Source organism: Plecotus auritus (genome assembly GCF_963455305.1).
Source record: "Plecotus auritus genome assembly, chromosome: 1".
Taxonomy (NCBI): domain Eukaryota; kingdom Metazoa; phylum Chordata; class Mammalia; order Chiroptera; family Vespertilionidae; genus Plecotus; species Plecotus auritus.
In genome coordinates, this window is record NC_137770.1 from 41,787,269 (window position 1) to 41,802,265 (window position 14,997).

Sequence of the window (14,997 nt, forward strand, 5' to 3'; positions counted from 1 at the left end):
GACCTGTCGGGAGGAGGTGACAGTGGGAGGTTGGCCAGCTGGCCTGTCCTGATCGCCTGATCAGGGCTGGGCTGGCTGGGGAGAGGGGTTGCAGGTGATTGGCTGGCGGGCCCCGCCCGATTGGGGTGGGGGGCTGATTAGGGGTGGGGCTGGCCATGGGGAGGGGCTGTGGGCCGACTGGTCCCGTCCCTGAATGGGGTGGGGGGGCCAATCGGGGGTCAGTGGCCAGGGGAGGAGCCATGGGAGGTTGGCCAGCCAGCCCCACACCTGATTGGTGTCTGCGTGGGGGCCGATCGGGGGTGGAGCTGGCTGGGGTGAGGGGCCACAGGCTAAATGGGGTGGTAGGGGCTAATCAGGGGTGCGGCCAGCCGTAGGGAAGGGCTGTGGGCAGTGGGCCAGCTGGCCCCACCCCAGAATGGGGTGGGGGGGCCAATGGGGACCAGTGGCCTGGGCGAGGGGCCATGGGTGGTTGGCTGGCTGGCCCTGCCCCTGACTAGAGTGGGGGGGGGTGATCTGGGGTGGGGCCAGGTGGGGGGAGGGGCTGCAGGAGGTTGGCCGGCCAGCCCCGCCCCCTATTGGATTGGGGGGGCGATCAGGAGTGGGGCTGGCCAGGGGGAGCGGGCTGCAGGCTGATCAGGGGTGGGGCTGGCTAGGGGGAAGGGCCACGGGGGGAGGGGGGGTTGGCCCTCCATCGGGGTGGGAGAGTCCAATCAGGGGCAGGGCCGGCTGGGGGGGGAGGGGCCGAGGGAGGTTGGCCAGCCGGCTCCACCCCCCATCAGCCGGTTCGCTGGTTGCAGTGGGTGTCATAGTAACTGGTCGTTCCAGCATTATGGTCACTGGCTTTTTATATATAGATGGTCTCTTTTCAACAGCAGAAAAAAATTCTCTCCCCCTCCCCATAACAATTCAAAAATAATTTTTAATTCTTACAACTCAATTTACAATATCCTTCTTTGTTACTTGAAAAAAGGAGGGGGGAAAAAATCTGCAACTCAGGTCCCATTTAAGATGCATGTTTTTATTGAAATTAAAAAAAAATTTGTAACCAGACAGAATAAAGTAGACAAGAATGTTATAATCTGACTATATAATCTCTCAATCTTGTTGAATCACTAAAATATAACGTAGGATTGTTCTCTATGCTAATTTTAAGGTTGTCCAGTTAAACCATTATTTGGTATCTTTTCAACAGGTACTGTTAACTATTTAGAATTTCTTATCAGAAACATTCATATATTATACAGGAAACATTCATAGTTTATTTTCAAAACATTCATATTTTATACAGGATATACAAATTTGAAACAATAAAAAAAACACACACACAATTGTAGCCGCAACACTATCCTAGCTGCATTGTGGTGATGATATTCCGTCAGTGTCCACTATACACAAATGGATTTTAATCGTGTTATATACAGAGGGGCCAAAAGCACTCATCTAAGGTAAAGGCGCTCGGGTTTAATGTGCACTTTCACAGCCCTGTGAAAACACAACCATTATATACACTGTAAACACCACAGGGCATGAAATCCATCTCCATCCACAAACATCAATCTCACAGATCAAGCATACAAGGCCTAAGGTAAGGTGCCTGACTTCTCCTTCATAAGCATACTTTTCATCCATGACTGCTGCTCTTCTTTCCATAGGACACTACTCACTTATTTCAAATATGGTGTCTGCCAGTGCTCAGAAATTTCTGGAACCCCTTTTTGGGGACTGCCTGCACAATCTGCAGTGAACTTTTCTGTCCGTCCTTGATGATGGCAAGTCTTCGTCCTCTGAGGATGGATTTGATTTGGGAAAACAGGCATAATTATTCACAGCCAACTGAATCAAACTGGGCTTTCACCCTGGATCAAAGGGGAGGCGCCACTATAAAACAATGAGACCAGTTTTCTTGTACAGCTTGTAAATGAAAAAATGCCCGAGCAACAGCAGTCCTGAAGGAACAGGTACAGATTCTCCTCTTGACGGCTCTGAGAGGCAACACTCACTTGAACAGTGAGTCTAGGTGGTGTTCTGCAGTATTAAAAATCAGCCATTTGGTCGCCTCTCACATAGACTTTAGTATTCCTCTTCAGTTTCAGTCCCTTTTGCTTTCTTGTGGATTGCTCGATTAAAGCTGTGGCAAGCAGGGACCCAGTGATTGTCATGAAGCCCCAGCTTACAGCCAGGGAAGCCTTTCTGAGAGCGATGGCAACACATCCAGTATCCTGGCCCATAAGGCAATGCCTGGCAATAGGGCTTGGGATGCCACCGGCACAGGGACACATCCCCCTTAACATATTTTTTCTTGCACTGCTTACAAGGGTCCTCTCTATAGCGTGGGTCTCGAACCCAGCGAGAATCTGCTGGCCTGATGTTGTAGTACTCAATGATGAACTTGAAATAGCAGCAGGTACATTTTAGAGCCACTAAACTCTTGGTGGGAAGTAACCTGAAGATTTTCACCATAATGTGGTGAGGCAGGAAAGCCATGTACTGCTGAGGTTCTAAAAGCTGCTGGATTTTAAATCTGGTCTCCAGAAAGTCATGGGACACTTGCTTCTTCCAACTGGAGGCCTCGAGCACTGGTACTGTACTTTCCACAGGAGGGGCTGGTGCTGGGACGAGCGAATCAGCTGAAACAGTTTTTCCCTCAGATGCACTGCCACCCTCAGCAGCATCTTCAGGCTGGCTGGCCTCTGGAGACTCTTGGGTTGTGCTTTCATTCATCTGGGAACAGTCTGACTGCTGCTGACCAGGCAGCAAAAAGAACAGCCTCCCTGGAAGTGGGTCTCCACAGGACTTTAAACTAGAAGGCTGGTCTCTCTCCACCTTGGACACAGTGATGCTAATGCACACAGATTCTTTTCTTCGCTGATCAGGATTTTGTGGCACAAGCTCTTCTCGACTCATACAATCAACAGCATTTGTGGGCAACTCAGTGGCTTGGGGACAGGTTCGAGGAGGAAAAGGTGGCTCAGGTTCCTCTGTCATTTCTACATCATACCTACTGCTGTTTTTCACAGCAGGGTGCCGATCTGGCTCTGTTGCTGCACTATCCATGTGGAAACTCACACCTGCTGGCAATGAGGGACAGCCCGGAGGAGCCCCATCCCAGGCCTGCTTCCCCTCAACAGAACAATGGTCAGCTCTTGACGGGCCACAGTCCACAGACACAGGGGCCTCCAAAGCGCCTTTGTTTGCTTTGCCTTCATCAGCCTGAGTGCCGTTTGCAAGTAGCACCCGGCCTACATTTCGACGGAAGCTGTTATTCCTCGAGAGGCTCCCAGGCTCACTCTGGCTCTGCCGCTTCAGGCACTCAGACTCCAGCCGGGCTACCATGTCGAGGACGCGGACTGGCTCACTCTGGGGTTCACCAACTTCAGGATTTCCCCTTTCCATGGGTTCTTCACAAGCTCCTGGGGCAGAAAAGGGCTCAGAGGCTGGAGGCCCACCTCTGGATTGCCCAGAAATCCTCCCCACAGCAGGTGAGTTAGTGCAGTTTTTCGCACAACTGGCCAGCAGAGCAGCACTGGCTCTTTGCTCCAGGAAGGCAACCATTTGTATGACTGACAGAGGCCTCCCAGCACAGACACTGTCTCCACTGTCATTCACATAATGCACAGAACAGTGCTCAATGCCACACGCAAAAGGCTCAGGCTCATAGCACCTGCTGTTGATTTCCCTCATCCTTTCTAACTGTATCTTGGCTTCTTTAAGATCCCCTGATTTTTTCCTTCTTTTAGTAGCTCTCCCATCAATATCCCAGGAGCTTTTTATTTTCATAGATCCTATCCTATTGCTACACTGGTGGGCTGCAAAAAATGCTATTTTCTCCTTTGTATTTCCTGGTTTCACCACAGCCCAAATATCAAGCGGCCCTTCCCCTTCTTCGCCCTGGTGGATTGTTGCAGATGGTGCATTCTTCTTGGTTTTAACATTCAAGCTGCTCTCTACAGGACTCTTCCCACTCATGCTGCACAGAACATTTAGAGAAAGGACCCCAAAAGGCTCTCGAGATGATGCTTCACCAGGAGAGGTGGAAGGAAAGACACTTGATTTCATGTAATTAGCTTTGCATTTTTCGTCATTTATAGCCTCTTGGTGGCTCATGGAAGTTCTCAGTGTTTCCTTCCTAATTTGAAGAGGTTGTGCTTTCTTCTGCAGATTCCAATATGGTTTTAGGTGCATAACAGAGGCTCTACGGGAAAGAAATACACATTTGATTACGATACTCATTTTGTTTTTAGGCAATTTTTTTTTTTTTTTTACTTACACTCAGATAGTTCTGGCAAATAATAGAAACATTTTCTATCAGTTCACTAAATCTTTACCAACTCTCATTTCAGCTAGTTTTTAATGTACAGAACAAAAATAACAAAAGCTGCCCTAGCCGGTTTGGCTCAGTGGATAGAGCATTGGCCTGTGGACTGAAGGGTCCCGGGTTCAATTCCGGTCAAGGGCACATGCCCAGGTTGTGGGCTCAATCCCCAGTAGGGGGCGTGCAGGAGGCAGCCGATCAATGATTCTCTCTCATCATTGATGTTTCTCTCTCTCCCTTTCCCTTTCTCTCTGAAATCAATAAAAATATATTTTAAAAAAGAGTAACAAAAGCAAACTAACCATTTTCCATGGTGTATAGGCCAGAAAATAAGTTGGTGAATTTTAGAGTCAGTGGACAGACTGCGAGAATTTCAGAAAACTGACATTTAGTCAATATTCTATACATAAAATTAGTGCTTAAAATAAAGAAATCTGAACCTACCAAATATATTCTAGTAGGCAGAAGGCAGTATAGAAGAAAGAAAACTAGAAAAGGAACTCATCCAGAATTCCTAGTAGATAAACACTATTTCTAAGTCATTTGTAACTAGCATTTTATTGGTTGCAAAAGTCTATCAAAATTATTATATTGTTTTCTAAGCTATTCCCACACTTGAATATCCATATGTTTATAACTTTTCACTTGTTTGCTTATGTACTTTGCCCGTCTATTAGTCTTGATTTTCTAAATAATCTATTTGTATAAGCTCCTCACTGCCAATTTTTTCTGCAAATATTGTAAATCAAATCTAGAACCTCTAATCCTTATTAATTCTAAAGCCATTTGGAACCAATTCAGAAAAAGTGCCTTGTTTTTGTTCTCTAACCTGGGGTAGAGATGAGAGCCATTTTAAAAATTAGACAAAAAGATGATTACATGAAGAGATCTGAGTTCTAGTCCTTACCATATCACTAATTAACCACAAAGGATGATTTTTATTTTGGACAAGTCACTTATTCTCTGAGTCTGCACTGAAACATTAACTGAGAGGTCAGAATACCAGATTATCTATCCAAAGATCTCATCATTTAAATGTCAAAATAGCCCACTGCTATACAAGAAAGTGTTCTGTAGGGATGCCTGGTGTCCTACAAAATAAACCTACAGCCCAAAATAAACATCTGCAGTCTCAGGTTGGTGGAGTGAGGCAAGAGCAGTCTAAGAACATGGACTTTCACCTATTCTCACTCATGGGGACACCAGTCTAAGACATACATATTGGGCAATTCATCATATTCCTCTCATTCACCCCATAACTTTACTGAGTGCCTGCAATGTGGCAGCCTCTGGGGTAACTGCTTTCAGATATCAGCTTTAATAATCAAGAATGAAAGTGATCATCCAGAACAAGTTTACCTTTCATTTCAACTTAATTCCTAGAGTCCAGTCTCACCTAAAAGAAGAAATGTGGATATAAGTATCTTCCAGCTAGGTAAACAGAAATCTTGCATTTAAGACACACCAGGTATCTTTTAAAAGATATCCCTGAAATAGATCTTTGGCAATTTATATCCTAAATCTGTAAAGGTCTTCCCCTTTCTGCATGATAACATTTTAGTATTTTTCTATTATATATTCTGTAATTTGGTCTTATAAAAGAACCACCCATAACTCAAGAATAAGATGAAGATATATGAATAAAATAGATAAATTAATAAATGATAAATGAAAAAAAAAAGAGGCACATCTAGAGCTATTTCTGTGTCAACAATTTTCTGGTTTTTTTCCATATCCCTTCAACTCCTAAGTAAAATGAAAGACATGGAGTTTGCTAAAAAATCCAATAAATTCTCACATAATGATCTTATTACAGAATGTCTGTGGATAAATTTAAACTTCAGCAATGTGTGTACCATTCTGCATCGCACAATATGTTCTCTTTGCCTTCCTCCCCCACACATTATTTTAGGTGCTAAATTGATAGACAGGGACATTAAGAAGAAACGGAAGATTTTGTTTGCATTTATTAACCTGTAAAGTCAGCTCAAATGACACATTACTAATAGATAAGGTTTTATAGCAGATTAAATAGGAGATGATCCCAGGGAACAGAAGGGATGGGGGGAAAGGTACAATATGGAAGGAGAAAAGCTAACAAAACCATGTGATGCAATCAGGGTGAGTGTTGGAGGATGGGGGACAATTCTATGGGTCCCCTGGAGAAGACAGGACATTTAGGCTTGAGTTCCCAACTGGCTGAAGATTGCCTAGGATATTAACCTCTCCTCTCCTTTGCAAGCCTTGAAGACCCTGTCCTGGCAAGACTTAGAGAAAAAACAGCAGAACTCTGCGTTCTGGTTGAAATCACTGGTGGACCACACCATATGAGCAGGGCACCAATGGCATCTGCTGCAAAGATCCATGAAAAAAACTTTGCATCTCTAATAGATTACATCGGACGGTGGCGCTTTTCCCACCCCACCTAACTCCCTTAAACAGACACTGCAGAAAGCTCCAGCCAGGTTTCCATGGTTGCCAATCTCTTTATCACAATTGTATTTTTAAAGTTCTCTATAATAAAGTCCTGCTCTCTTGCAATTAAATAAATTGCAGAGATATAGCACCTACCTACACAAGACTGTTCCTGAGACACTCAGAAATGTCCTTGTAAAAAATTAAGATCCCTGGGCCCATTGTGTCAGAATTTCTGGGATTGGGTCCAGAATCTGTTTTTAACCTTAGATTAACTTTAATGGAACTTTAAAGGTCATGTGTTAGACCTGGTGTAAGAGTGTCATGGGTTCCAGATTTGGGCTGGGGTGCTGGACTGCCTCAATAGGGGTGAGGTGGAACTGCCCAACAAAAAGCCAAGCAGACAGTCCATACTGAAGCACTCATCCTGACAGGTAAAGACAGACCCATTTTCTTGTTATTCTCTTTAAAGCTGAAAAAATTTTATGACCTATCACCCAATTTCCTCTTCAACTTCAACTCCTCAGTTTGACATTGCTTTTTTCCAGATCTCTTCTTCTCCTGCCCTTAATCAGTGTTGCTCAGAGTTTTGTTTTTCTAGACCTGTGGTCGGCAAACTGTGGCTCGTGAGCCACATGCGGCTCTTTGGCCCCTTGAGTGTGGCTCTTCCACAAAATACCACAGCCCGGGCGAGTCTATTTTGAAGAAGTGGCGTTAGAAGAAGTTTAAAAAATTTGGCTCTCAAAAGAAATTTCAATCGTTGTACTGTTGAAATTTGGCTCTGTTGACTAATGAGTTTGCCGACCACTGTTCCAGACCATTGTCACGCAAGCCATGTATCTAAGTGATCTCTTCTAGTTTTAATGACCACAAACTGATGACTGCCTAGCAGACATACTCACCTGGATATCAAAAAGAATCTCAAAAACCAACAAAACTAGTTAATGATTACATCAAGTACCTAGTCCAGAAAGTTGAGTCACTTCTATTCCTCCACCCTGACCCCACATCCAATCACCAACTCACTAATATGCTCCCTCTTCTTCATCCCTAGCACAACTGCCCTAGTTTAAACAGCCTTCTCATCTCTGCTACACTGCTTTTACCACAGGAAAGCCTACCCTTCCCTGCAATGCCAGGTGGTGGAGCCCACCCCAGCCAGCCTATAATATCAGCTCCCAGCATATCAGCTCCCCTCCTGCTTTGCCTTACTACCATACTTCACACTCTAGAAGCTCGTCCACAGAACCATTACCATGGGAACAGGTGAACAAAGGCCAATCATATCACTTTAAGATACAATTTTTAAGGCATCCAGAACCATAAAACTAACGTAACAGCTTTAAAATTTTTTCATATTAACGGCCACCCATTTCCTTCTATCCATTTATTATGAAAAATTTACTACACACTCTGGGCTGGATACTACTGTACAATTATGAATAAGACCTAAAAGCTGTCTTTAAGGAAACAGAAAAGTAAATAGGCGATTACAACAGAATGTGATATGTGTTATAAGGGTATGAGAAGAGGAGAGGGGATTATCAGCACCAAGTTCAGTCTTGAGGGTGTAGAAAGAGGTCAGAGAAGCCCTGATTTTCAAAGCTAAGTAAGTGCTGAAGGGAGATAAATGAATTCCTAAGAGGTTTGAAGTAGATGGTGCTTTTGGAAAACTGAGGTAGGTGAGAAATAACCAGAGTCCAAACTAAGGTGTCATGAGTGGAAAAATGACAAGTAAATGAATTAGAAAGAACAGGCAAGATTTTAGCCACTAATTATAAATGGAGATTGAAGAGGAGGAGTAATAGTTGAGTCCTCATCTTATAGCTTCAGCAACTAGATGGAGAGTGGTACCTTTTAGTGAGACGGTAACAAGGGTAGCTGAGCAGACCTGGAGCAGGGGGAATCACTAATTATAAATGGAGATTGAAGGGGAGGAGTAATAGTTGAGTCCTCATCTTATAGCTTCAGCAACTAGATGGAGAGTGGTACCTTTTAGTGAGATGGTAACAAGGGTAGCTGAGCAGACCTGGAGCAGGGGGAATCAGAAGCTGCCTTTTTGGGATGATTTTTTTAAAAAAACATATTTTATTGATTTTTTACAGAGAGGAAGGGAGAGGGATAGTTAGAGAGTTACAAACATCAATCAGCTGCCTCCTGCACACCCCCTTCTGGGGATGTGCCCACAACCAAGGTACATGCCCTTGACCGGAATCGAACCAGGGACCTTTCAGTCCACAGACTTATGCTCTATCCACTCACCCAAACCAGTCAGGGCTTTGGGATGATTTTTAGTTGTTGCTACCTAGTAAAGAGATTAACACAAGAGAATAGGAGGAAAGGAATAAGACAGTTGTCATAGAAACATTTAAATGAGGAAAAGGTTTTCTGGATAGAAATTACAGATGTCTTTTTCCAAAAATTTCACAATGTATCACTGTTATAATCAGGGAAAAAATGTGCATAAAAGGGAGGCGCAGACACTTTTAGACCCTACAGCAAGGTCAAATAAAAAACTGTGTTCAGTTAGCTAGGGAAGGAGATCCCTGGTGACCCTGCCGTGAGGCACTGTATTGTGAGTAAGACAGACCCAGAGTTCTTGGTGGAAGAGTGACTAGAAGGTGAGAAAGTGAATCTTAGCAACTCTTTCACAAAACTTGGCGGTGGAGAAAGTCTTTGTATGCACCTATCACCTTAAATCCTTTCCAAGAATAAGGTGAGAAACAATAATGAATCAATTAATATTTGAACAACTTTCCTCCAAAATCCTGCTTTCAAATAATTCCAGCATTCCTTTTAGTCTGTAACTTCTGATCTCAACTCAAAAAAGCTGGAAAAACTCTTTAACTAAAATAGTATACAATCCCAACATGAAGACATGGGAGATAATTTAACTTTGCTTAGGAAAAAAAGTGCTTAGATAAATCCCAAAGCCTAAGGAGCCATACTAACTGTTGTCTGAGAAGGGATGAACTTGATCAACGAGCAATGGAAAAGACAGAATTGCTTTGAGCTAACAGGAAGCCTAACATGAAAGGCAGATAAGATGCCTGCTTTCTAATTTGTCACTCATAGTCTATGGTGCCTTGCCTATCAAAACAGTTTAGAAGATAAGGCACTTTGTTTCTTTCTACTACATTAAAAGTACAGGACTGTTAATTCCAAAAAAGGAGTCATCATTTATTAGCATTAACAGCTGCTCTTCATTTACAAAAAGTCAGAGTAATAAAAATAGAATAGTCCCTGAAAGACCCTTCCCATGATACCTTTAGAGGGGGGAAAAGCATACAGTAAATAAATCCACTATTTCTTTACAAATGTAAAAGCTGCTAGAGGACATCTTATGACTGCCTTCTTCACTGAACCATTACAGAAATGATGAGCAACTCCAGCAACATGTACATATAATAAAATTCTGGTTTTTGCAAATGAAGTAAATAACAGAGCTAAAATGACTTTTGAAGCCCCACAGCTAGTTAGTAGTGGAATTAAGATATGAATTAGATAAGAATCTCCTGGATCTATACTTCCCTTGCTACCAAAAAAACCCCACAAAAAAAATCACCACAAAACAGCATATAAAATCTTAGATTCGATTACGACACAAATAAAATTTATTAAATAAAATTAAATAACTCCGGTAGCATCTATTCGAAGAGCCTTTATCTTTCAAGTCGGGTCAATTTTTCTTAAATTGGGTCAAATTTTTAAGTGCCATGTAAAACCTCTACATAGAACTGTGAATTAAACCAGACATATCATAATCACATAGAAAGCAATACATATGTAAAAGTAGGTAGAAACTGCTTCCCCAGCTAGTAAAGTAGAAAAAAGTGCCAAGACCAGGAGGGTGTGAATACAGGCAGAGGCATTAAAAAGACTTCCCTCCACAGGCCTCTAAGCATTGACAGAATGCATCCAACCCCAACAAAGCACCTTAACAGAACAGCAGAACACAGCCTAAGTCAGAAAAGATGGTATTTCTCAAAGTGAGCTCCAAAATATTGGGGGCGGAATTTTTTCAGGGAGTTAGTTCACTCTTTTTTTTTTTTTTTTCGCACCCCCGCCCTTTCTTTCTTTTTAAGGAATATTCTCTAAAGCTATTTCATGGGAATTCTGAACTTTGCCTCAGGAGGTCTGGAAGGTTAGTAATATACAATTTAATGGGAAAATCCTTTATTGTCTGTTAATAGATACTGAGTAATACAGAGAATGGCCTTTGGAAACTCACACATGCAAGGTTTTCAAGAACTCAATGCTCACAGCTTTCATCGTTCTTAGAATTCACAATGGTATTGAAGTATAGCACATACCTGCTTCATGGTTATCTATAATACAGATTCTATATCATGATTAAAAAACAAACAAAGCTAACTTCCAGAAAATAAAGGTTATAATAACCTTGACGGGCAACAAAGTATATAAAACACACTGAAAAGGATTATTACAAGTTGGGAATGGTAGCCACTACTTTGTTATTCTCTTGTGATCACAACAGAAGTGATACCTAACACAATTAACAGTACTGCAAAATACTGAATTAGGGATATTATACTAGTTTACTCGGGTCTCCCCACTACCCTTTTCTTGGAGTAGGGAGAAGAAAGGAGAAAGGCCTGAAGGAAAGAACACTTGTTCAGGCTGTTACAAATTATCAAACAGCTGGGGAACAGAGACATACTGAAGTATTTCATTTTGGCTCAATTTACCATGTTTATCTATGTTAACCCAGTAGTTTACAAAGTTTTTCCTACTGTTCCTGTGACATAATTAATGCCAAATGCTCTAAAAAATGTGGCATATCACACTTTATTGCTACCTAAGCAGATGAGACATCTACAATTTGGCAGCCCTGGCTAAAATGAACATCAAAATCCAAATGAAACCCAATAAAAAAAGTTTAGAACCCCCAAAATCATTAATATATTTTGACAAGTATATTATTACCAAGAAAATTCTGCCTCCACAGATTTTGAGATATTCCGCATTCCTGATAAAACACTTGCTTGTTTTTCCTATCCTAAAATTGCTTAAAGAAAACAAAGAAAAATAAAAACTACCCTTTCACATAGGAAACTGTTACTTCCTTGAGTGAGCTGATGCTTTTTTCAACTTTGAAACCAATCATTCTTCCATACATATTTTATGCAAATTCATATATATTTAAAGCAATAGCAATTTTTTACATCACTTGTACATGACATGCAGTACTTTCAAAGAACTGATCAGAGCTTTAACATATGCCCTATTTGACCAAAATGTAACTCGGACATAAGGATGTCATCTCTCCCAGGGAATAAATGTTAAAGATTCTAATACTAGCTATCAGTTCAAACATCCATTAGGTGCCAAATAAAGACTGATATGAAAAATAAGAGAACAGTTACTAAACTCTACAGTGTCACTGCAATACCACACTGCTTGTCTGCCAACATACACACACCCTTGGGGTTGGATGCCTTGGTCTTTTTTTATTTATTTGATTTTTAGAGAGAGAAAGGGAGGGAGGGAGGGAGGAAGGAAGGGAGCAAGGAAGGGAGAGAGAGAATATATGCATTCATTGGGTGACTTTTGTATGTGCCCTGACTGGGGATCAAACCGACAACCTTGGTGTGTGGGGATGATGCTCTAACCCAGTGGTCGGCAAACTGCGGCTCGCGAGCCACATGCGGTTCACTGGCCTCTTGAGTGTGGCTCTTCCACAAAATACCACGGCCTGGGCGAGTCTATTTTGAAGAAGTGGCGTTAGAAGTTTAAGTTTAAAAAATTTGGCTCTCAAAAGAAATTTCAATCGTTGTACTGTTGATATTTGGCTCTGTTGACTAATGAGTTTGCCAACCACTGGCCTAGCCCATTAGCACCATTATAGGTACCTGAATTTTAAATGGCTTATCAAAGAAAAAAGGAGATAAAAAAGTCAAAATTCAGGTAACAAATATTAAGGCACCAAGCAAAACAGTTTGCTTGCAGTATCAATACAGACAAAAGATTGGACAAGTTAAGACTTTTGTCAGCAATCCTGGGTGGGGGTGGATGGGGTGGGAGAATTACTTCAGAAATAGGACTCACAATGTTTACCAAAGAAATAAAACCTAAACCACAGTCCTGACTGCACCCAGCTGTCAGTAATTAATTATTCTTCTACCACATTCCTCCAGCATCTGTTGAACCAAGACTGAAGTAGCAGTCCATGTACTTACTGGCTGGTCAAGGTGTACACTTTGTTAAGAATTGCCACTTGAGAAGAAATAAAGTGTCAACAGAAAGCAAAACAAAAAATTGCTGCTTTGGAACTTACCAAAGCCAATTTGAATATTAGAGTTAAAAAAGTAGTATATCCAAGGGATAAATGTGAAAAATCTATACTGCAGAAAACTAATTATTAGGCACTAAGAAACCCAAAGTGTCATGTTATTGGACAAAAAAGAAAAAAATCATATAGTGGGGGTTTGTGTACTTGCCTTCTCTCTCATATAAAACTACTCCATGAGTACACGAAAGGTTTACTAGTATCTTCATCTTTGTATCCCACAGCCATCCCATTCTACAGAATTTGACTGAATCTGGAGTTCCTAAAACCAAATAGGAAAGATCCTATTCCTACATAATAAAGAGGTAATATGCAAATTAACCTTCATGCCCTCACAAGATGGCTGCCTACGACCAGACCGGCAGGGGGGTTAATGAGGGACAACCAAACGACTGAACAAGCAGGCTGTGTGGGGCAACCAGGCCAGCATGGGGGGTGCAGTTGGGACCAGGCCGGCGGGGGGGGGGGGGCAGTTGGGGGCGATTAGGCTGGCAGGGGGGCAGTGAGGGGCAACTAGGCCAGTGCGGGGGGGGGGGCAGTTGGGAGTGACCAGGAGGGGGGGGCAGTTGGGGGCGACCAGGCCGGTAGGGGGGGGCAGTTAGGGGTGACCAGGCAGGCAGGCAGGTGAGCGATTAGGAGCCAGAGGTCCAGGATTGTGAGAGGGATGTCCGACTGCCGGTTTAGGCCCGATCCCTGGGATCGGGCCTAAACCGGCAGTCGGACATCCCCCAAGGGCTCCCTGATTGGAGAGGCTGCAGGCTGGGCTGAGCCCCCCCTCCCTACCATGTACAAATTTTGTGCACTGGGCCTCTATTATAATTATAACAAGATATAAAGAAATCTCAATTGGGGGTAAACTTTGGGCCTTTAGAACCAGCTTTGCACAAAACTAGAATCTAAAAAGAAGTCATGGGTTTAAGAGAGCCCTTATAAATCTTATCCCCTGGAAATTCCTAGAAGTATGTATTTACTTAACATGGTTATAATCATATTGTACATACAATGCTGTACTTTTCATAACAAGTAGTATTTTTCATATTATTACATGGTTTCCAAACCCACCAACCATGTAAGTGTAAATGCCAAAATTTATTAAACCATTCTCTCCAACCCTGGACATTATAATGTAACATCTTCATGGATATAATCTCTTATGTATTTAAGAGTATATCCTTAGAAATTTCCCAGAAGTGGAATTCCTGAGTCATAGTATTAAGTATTTTTATGACTGGATATATCTTGTCCAAGCACTCTCCAAAAGCATAGTGCTAACTTAACACGGCCACCACCAAGAAAATCATGTCAGTTTTATGGCAAAGGTTTTGTTCTTTAAAGAGAATTGTCTTATACCTAGGGAAAGAAACGAATGTAGAACTAGAGATAAAAGATACCAGATACAAACAAGTGAGAATAGAATAGCTATTTCCACACTAAAATAATAACAGCTTTAACAGTTCTAAGATGTTTACTATGTGCCAGGCACTGTTCTAAGCTTATAATCCTCCCCCCAAAAACAACTTAGAAGTTCATACTCTATCTCCAACTGTACATGAAGAAACCAAAGCAGAGGGAAGCTGAGGAACTTGTCAGGATCACACAGCAAGCACATCAAGACGCCTGAATGCACATGTGGTAGGAGCCAAAGGCCATCTCTTACCTACTATGCAATGAAGGAAGCAGATGAGGAAAAGGAAGAGGGTACTCCTTAGCAAGGTAATCCTCAATATCATAAAGGAACCTCAATGTGACAGGAAGCAGAATTTGGGCTATGTGCTCAATTTTGGATGCCTTGAATGATACCGTATTTAAAATTAACATAGTGTTTACCAAATATTTAATATCTTGCTGAGTGTCAGGTACTGACTGTGCTAGACCCCGGGGCTTCAGCATGAACAAAACTGGAATTCCTGCCCTCATGGCGAACTTGACAAACATACATTCATCTCTTAGCCTTTTATTC

General features: G+C 42.2%; 1 protein-coding gene across 5 annotated transcripts in view; it reads right to left on the reverse strand.

Annotated features, from left to right (window-relative positions):
* Positions 1 to 1,003: 1,003 nt before the first annotated feature.
* Positions 1,004 to 14,997, reverse strand: part of FBXO34 (F-box protein 34) — an 89,965-nt gene continuing 75,971 nt past the window's right edge. For 3 of the 5 annotated variants that reach the window (XM_080643242.1, XM_080643238.1, XM_080643241.1), the window contains one exon: positions 1,004 to 4,192. In XM_080643242.1, the coding sequence (XP_080499368.1) occupies positions 2,071 to 4,182 (2,112 nt within the window). In that variant the 5' untranslated portion in view covers positions 4,183 to 4,192 and the 3' untranslated portion in view covers positions 1,004 to 2,070. Of the gene's footprint in view, positions 4,193 to 5,671; positions 5,709 to 14,997 lie in introns of all 5 variants that reach the window. The other 2 variants (XM_080643239.1, XM_080643240.1) reach the window with 1 other exon arrangement.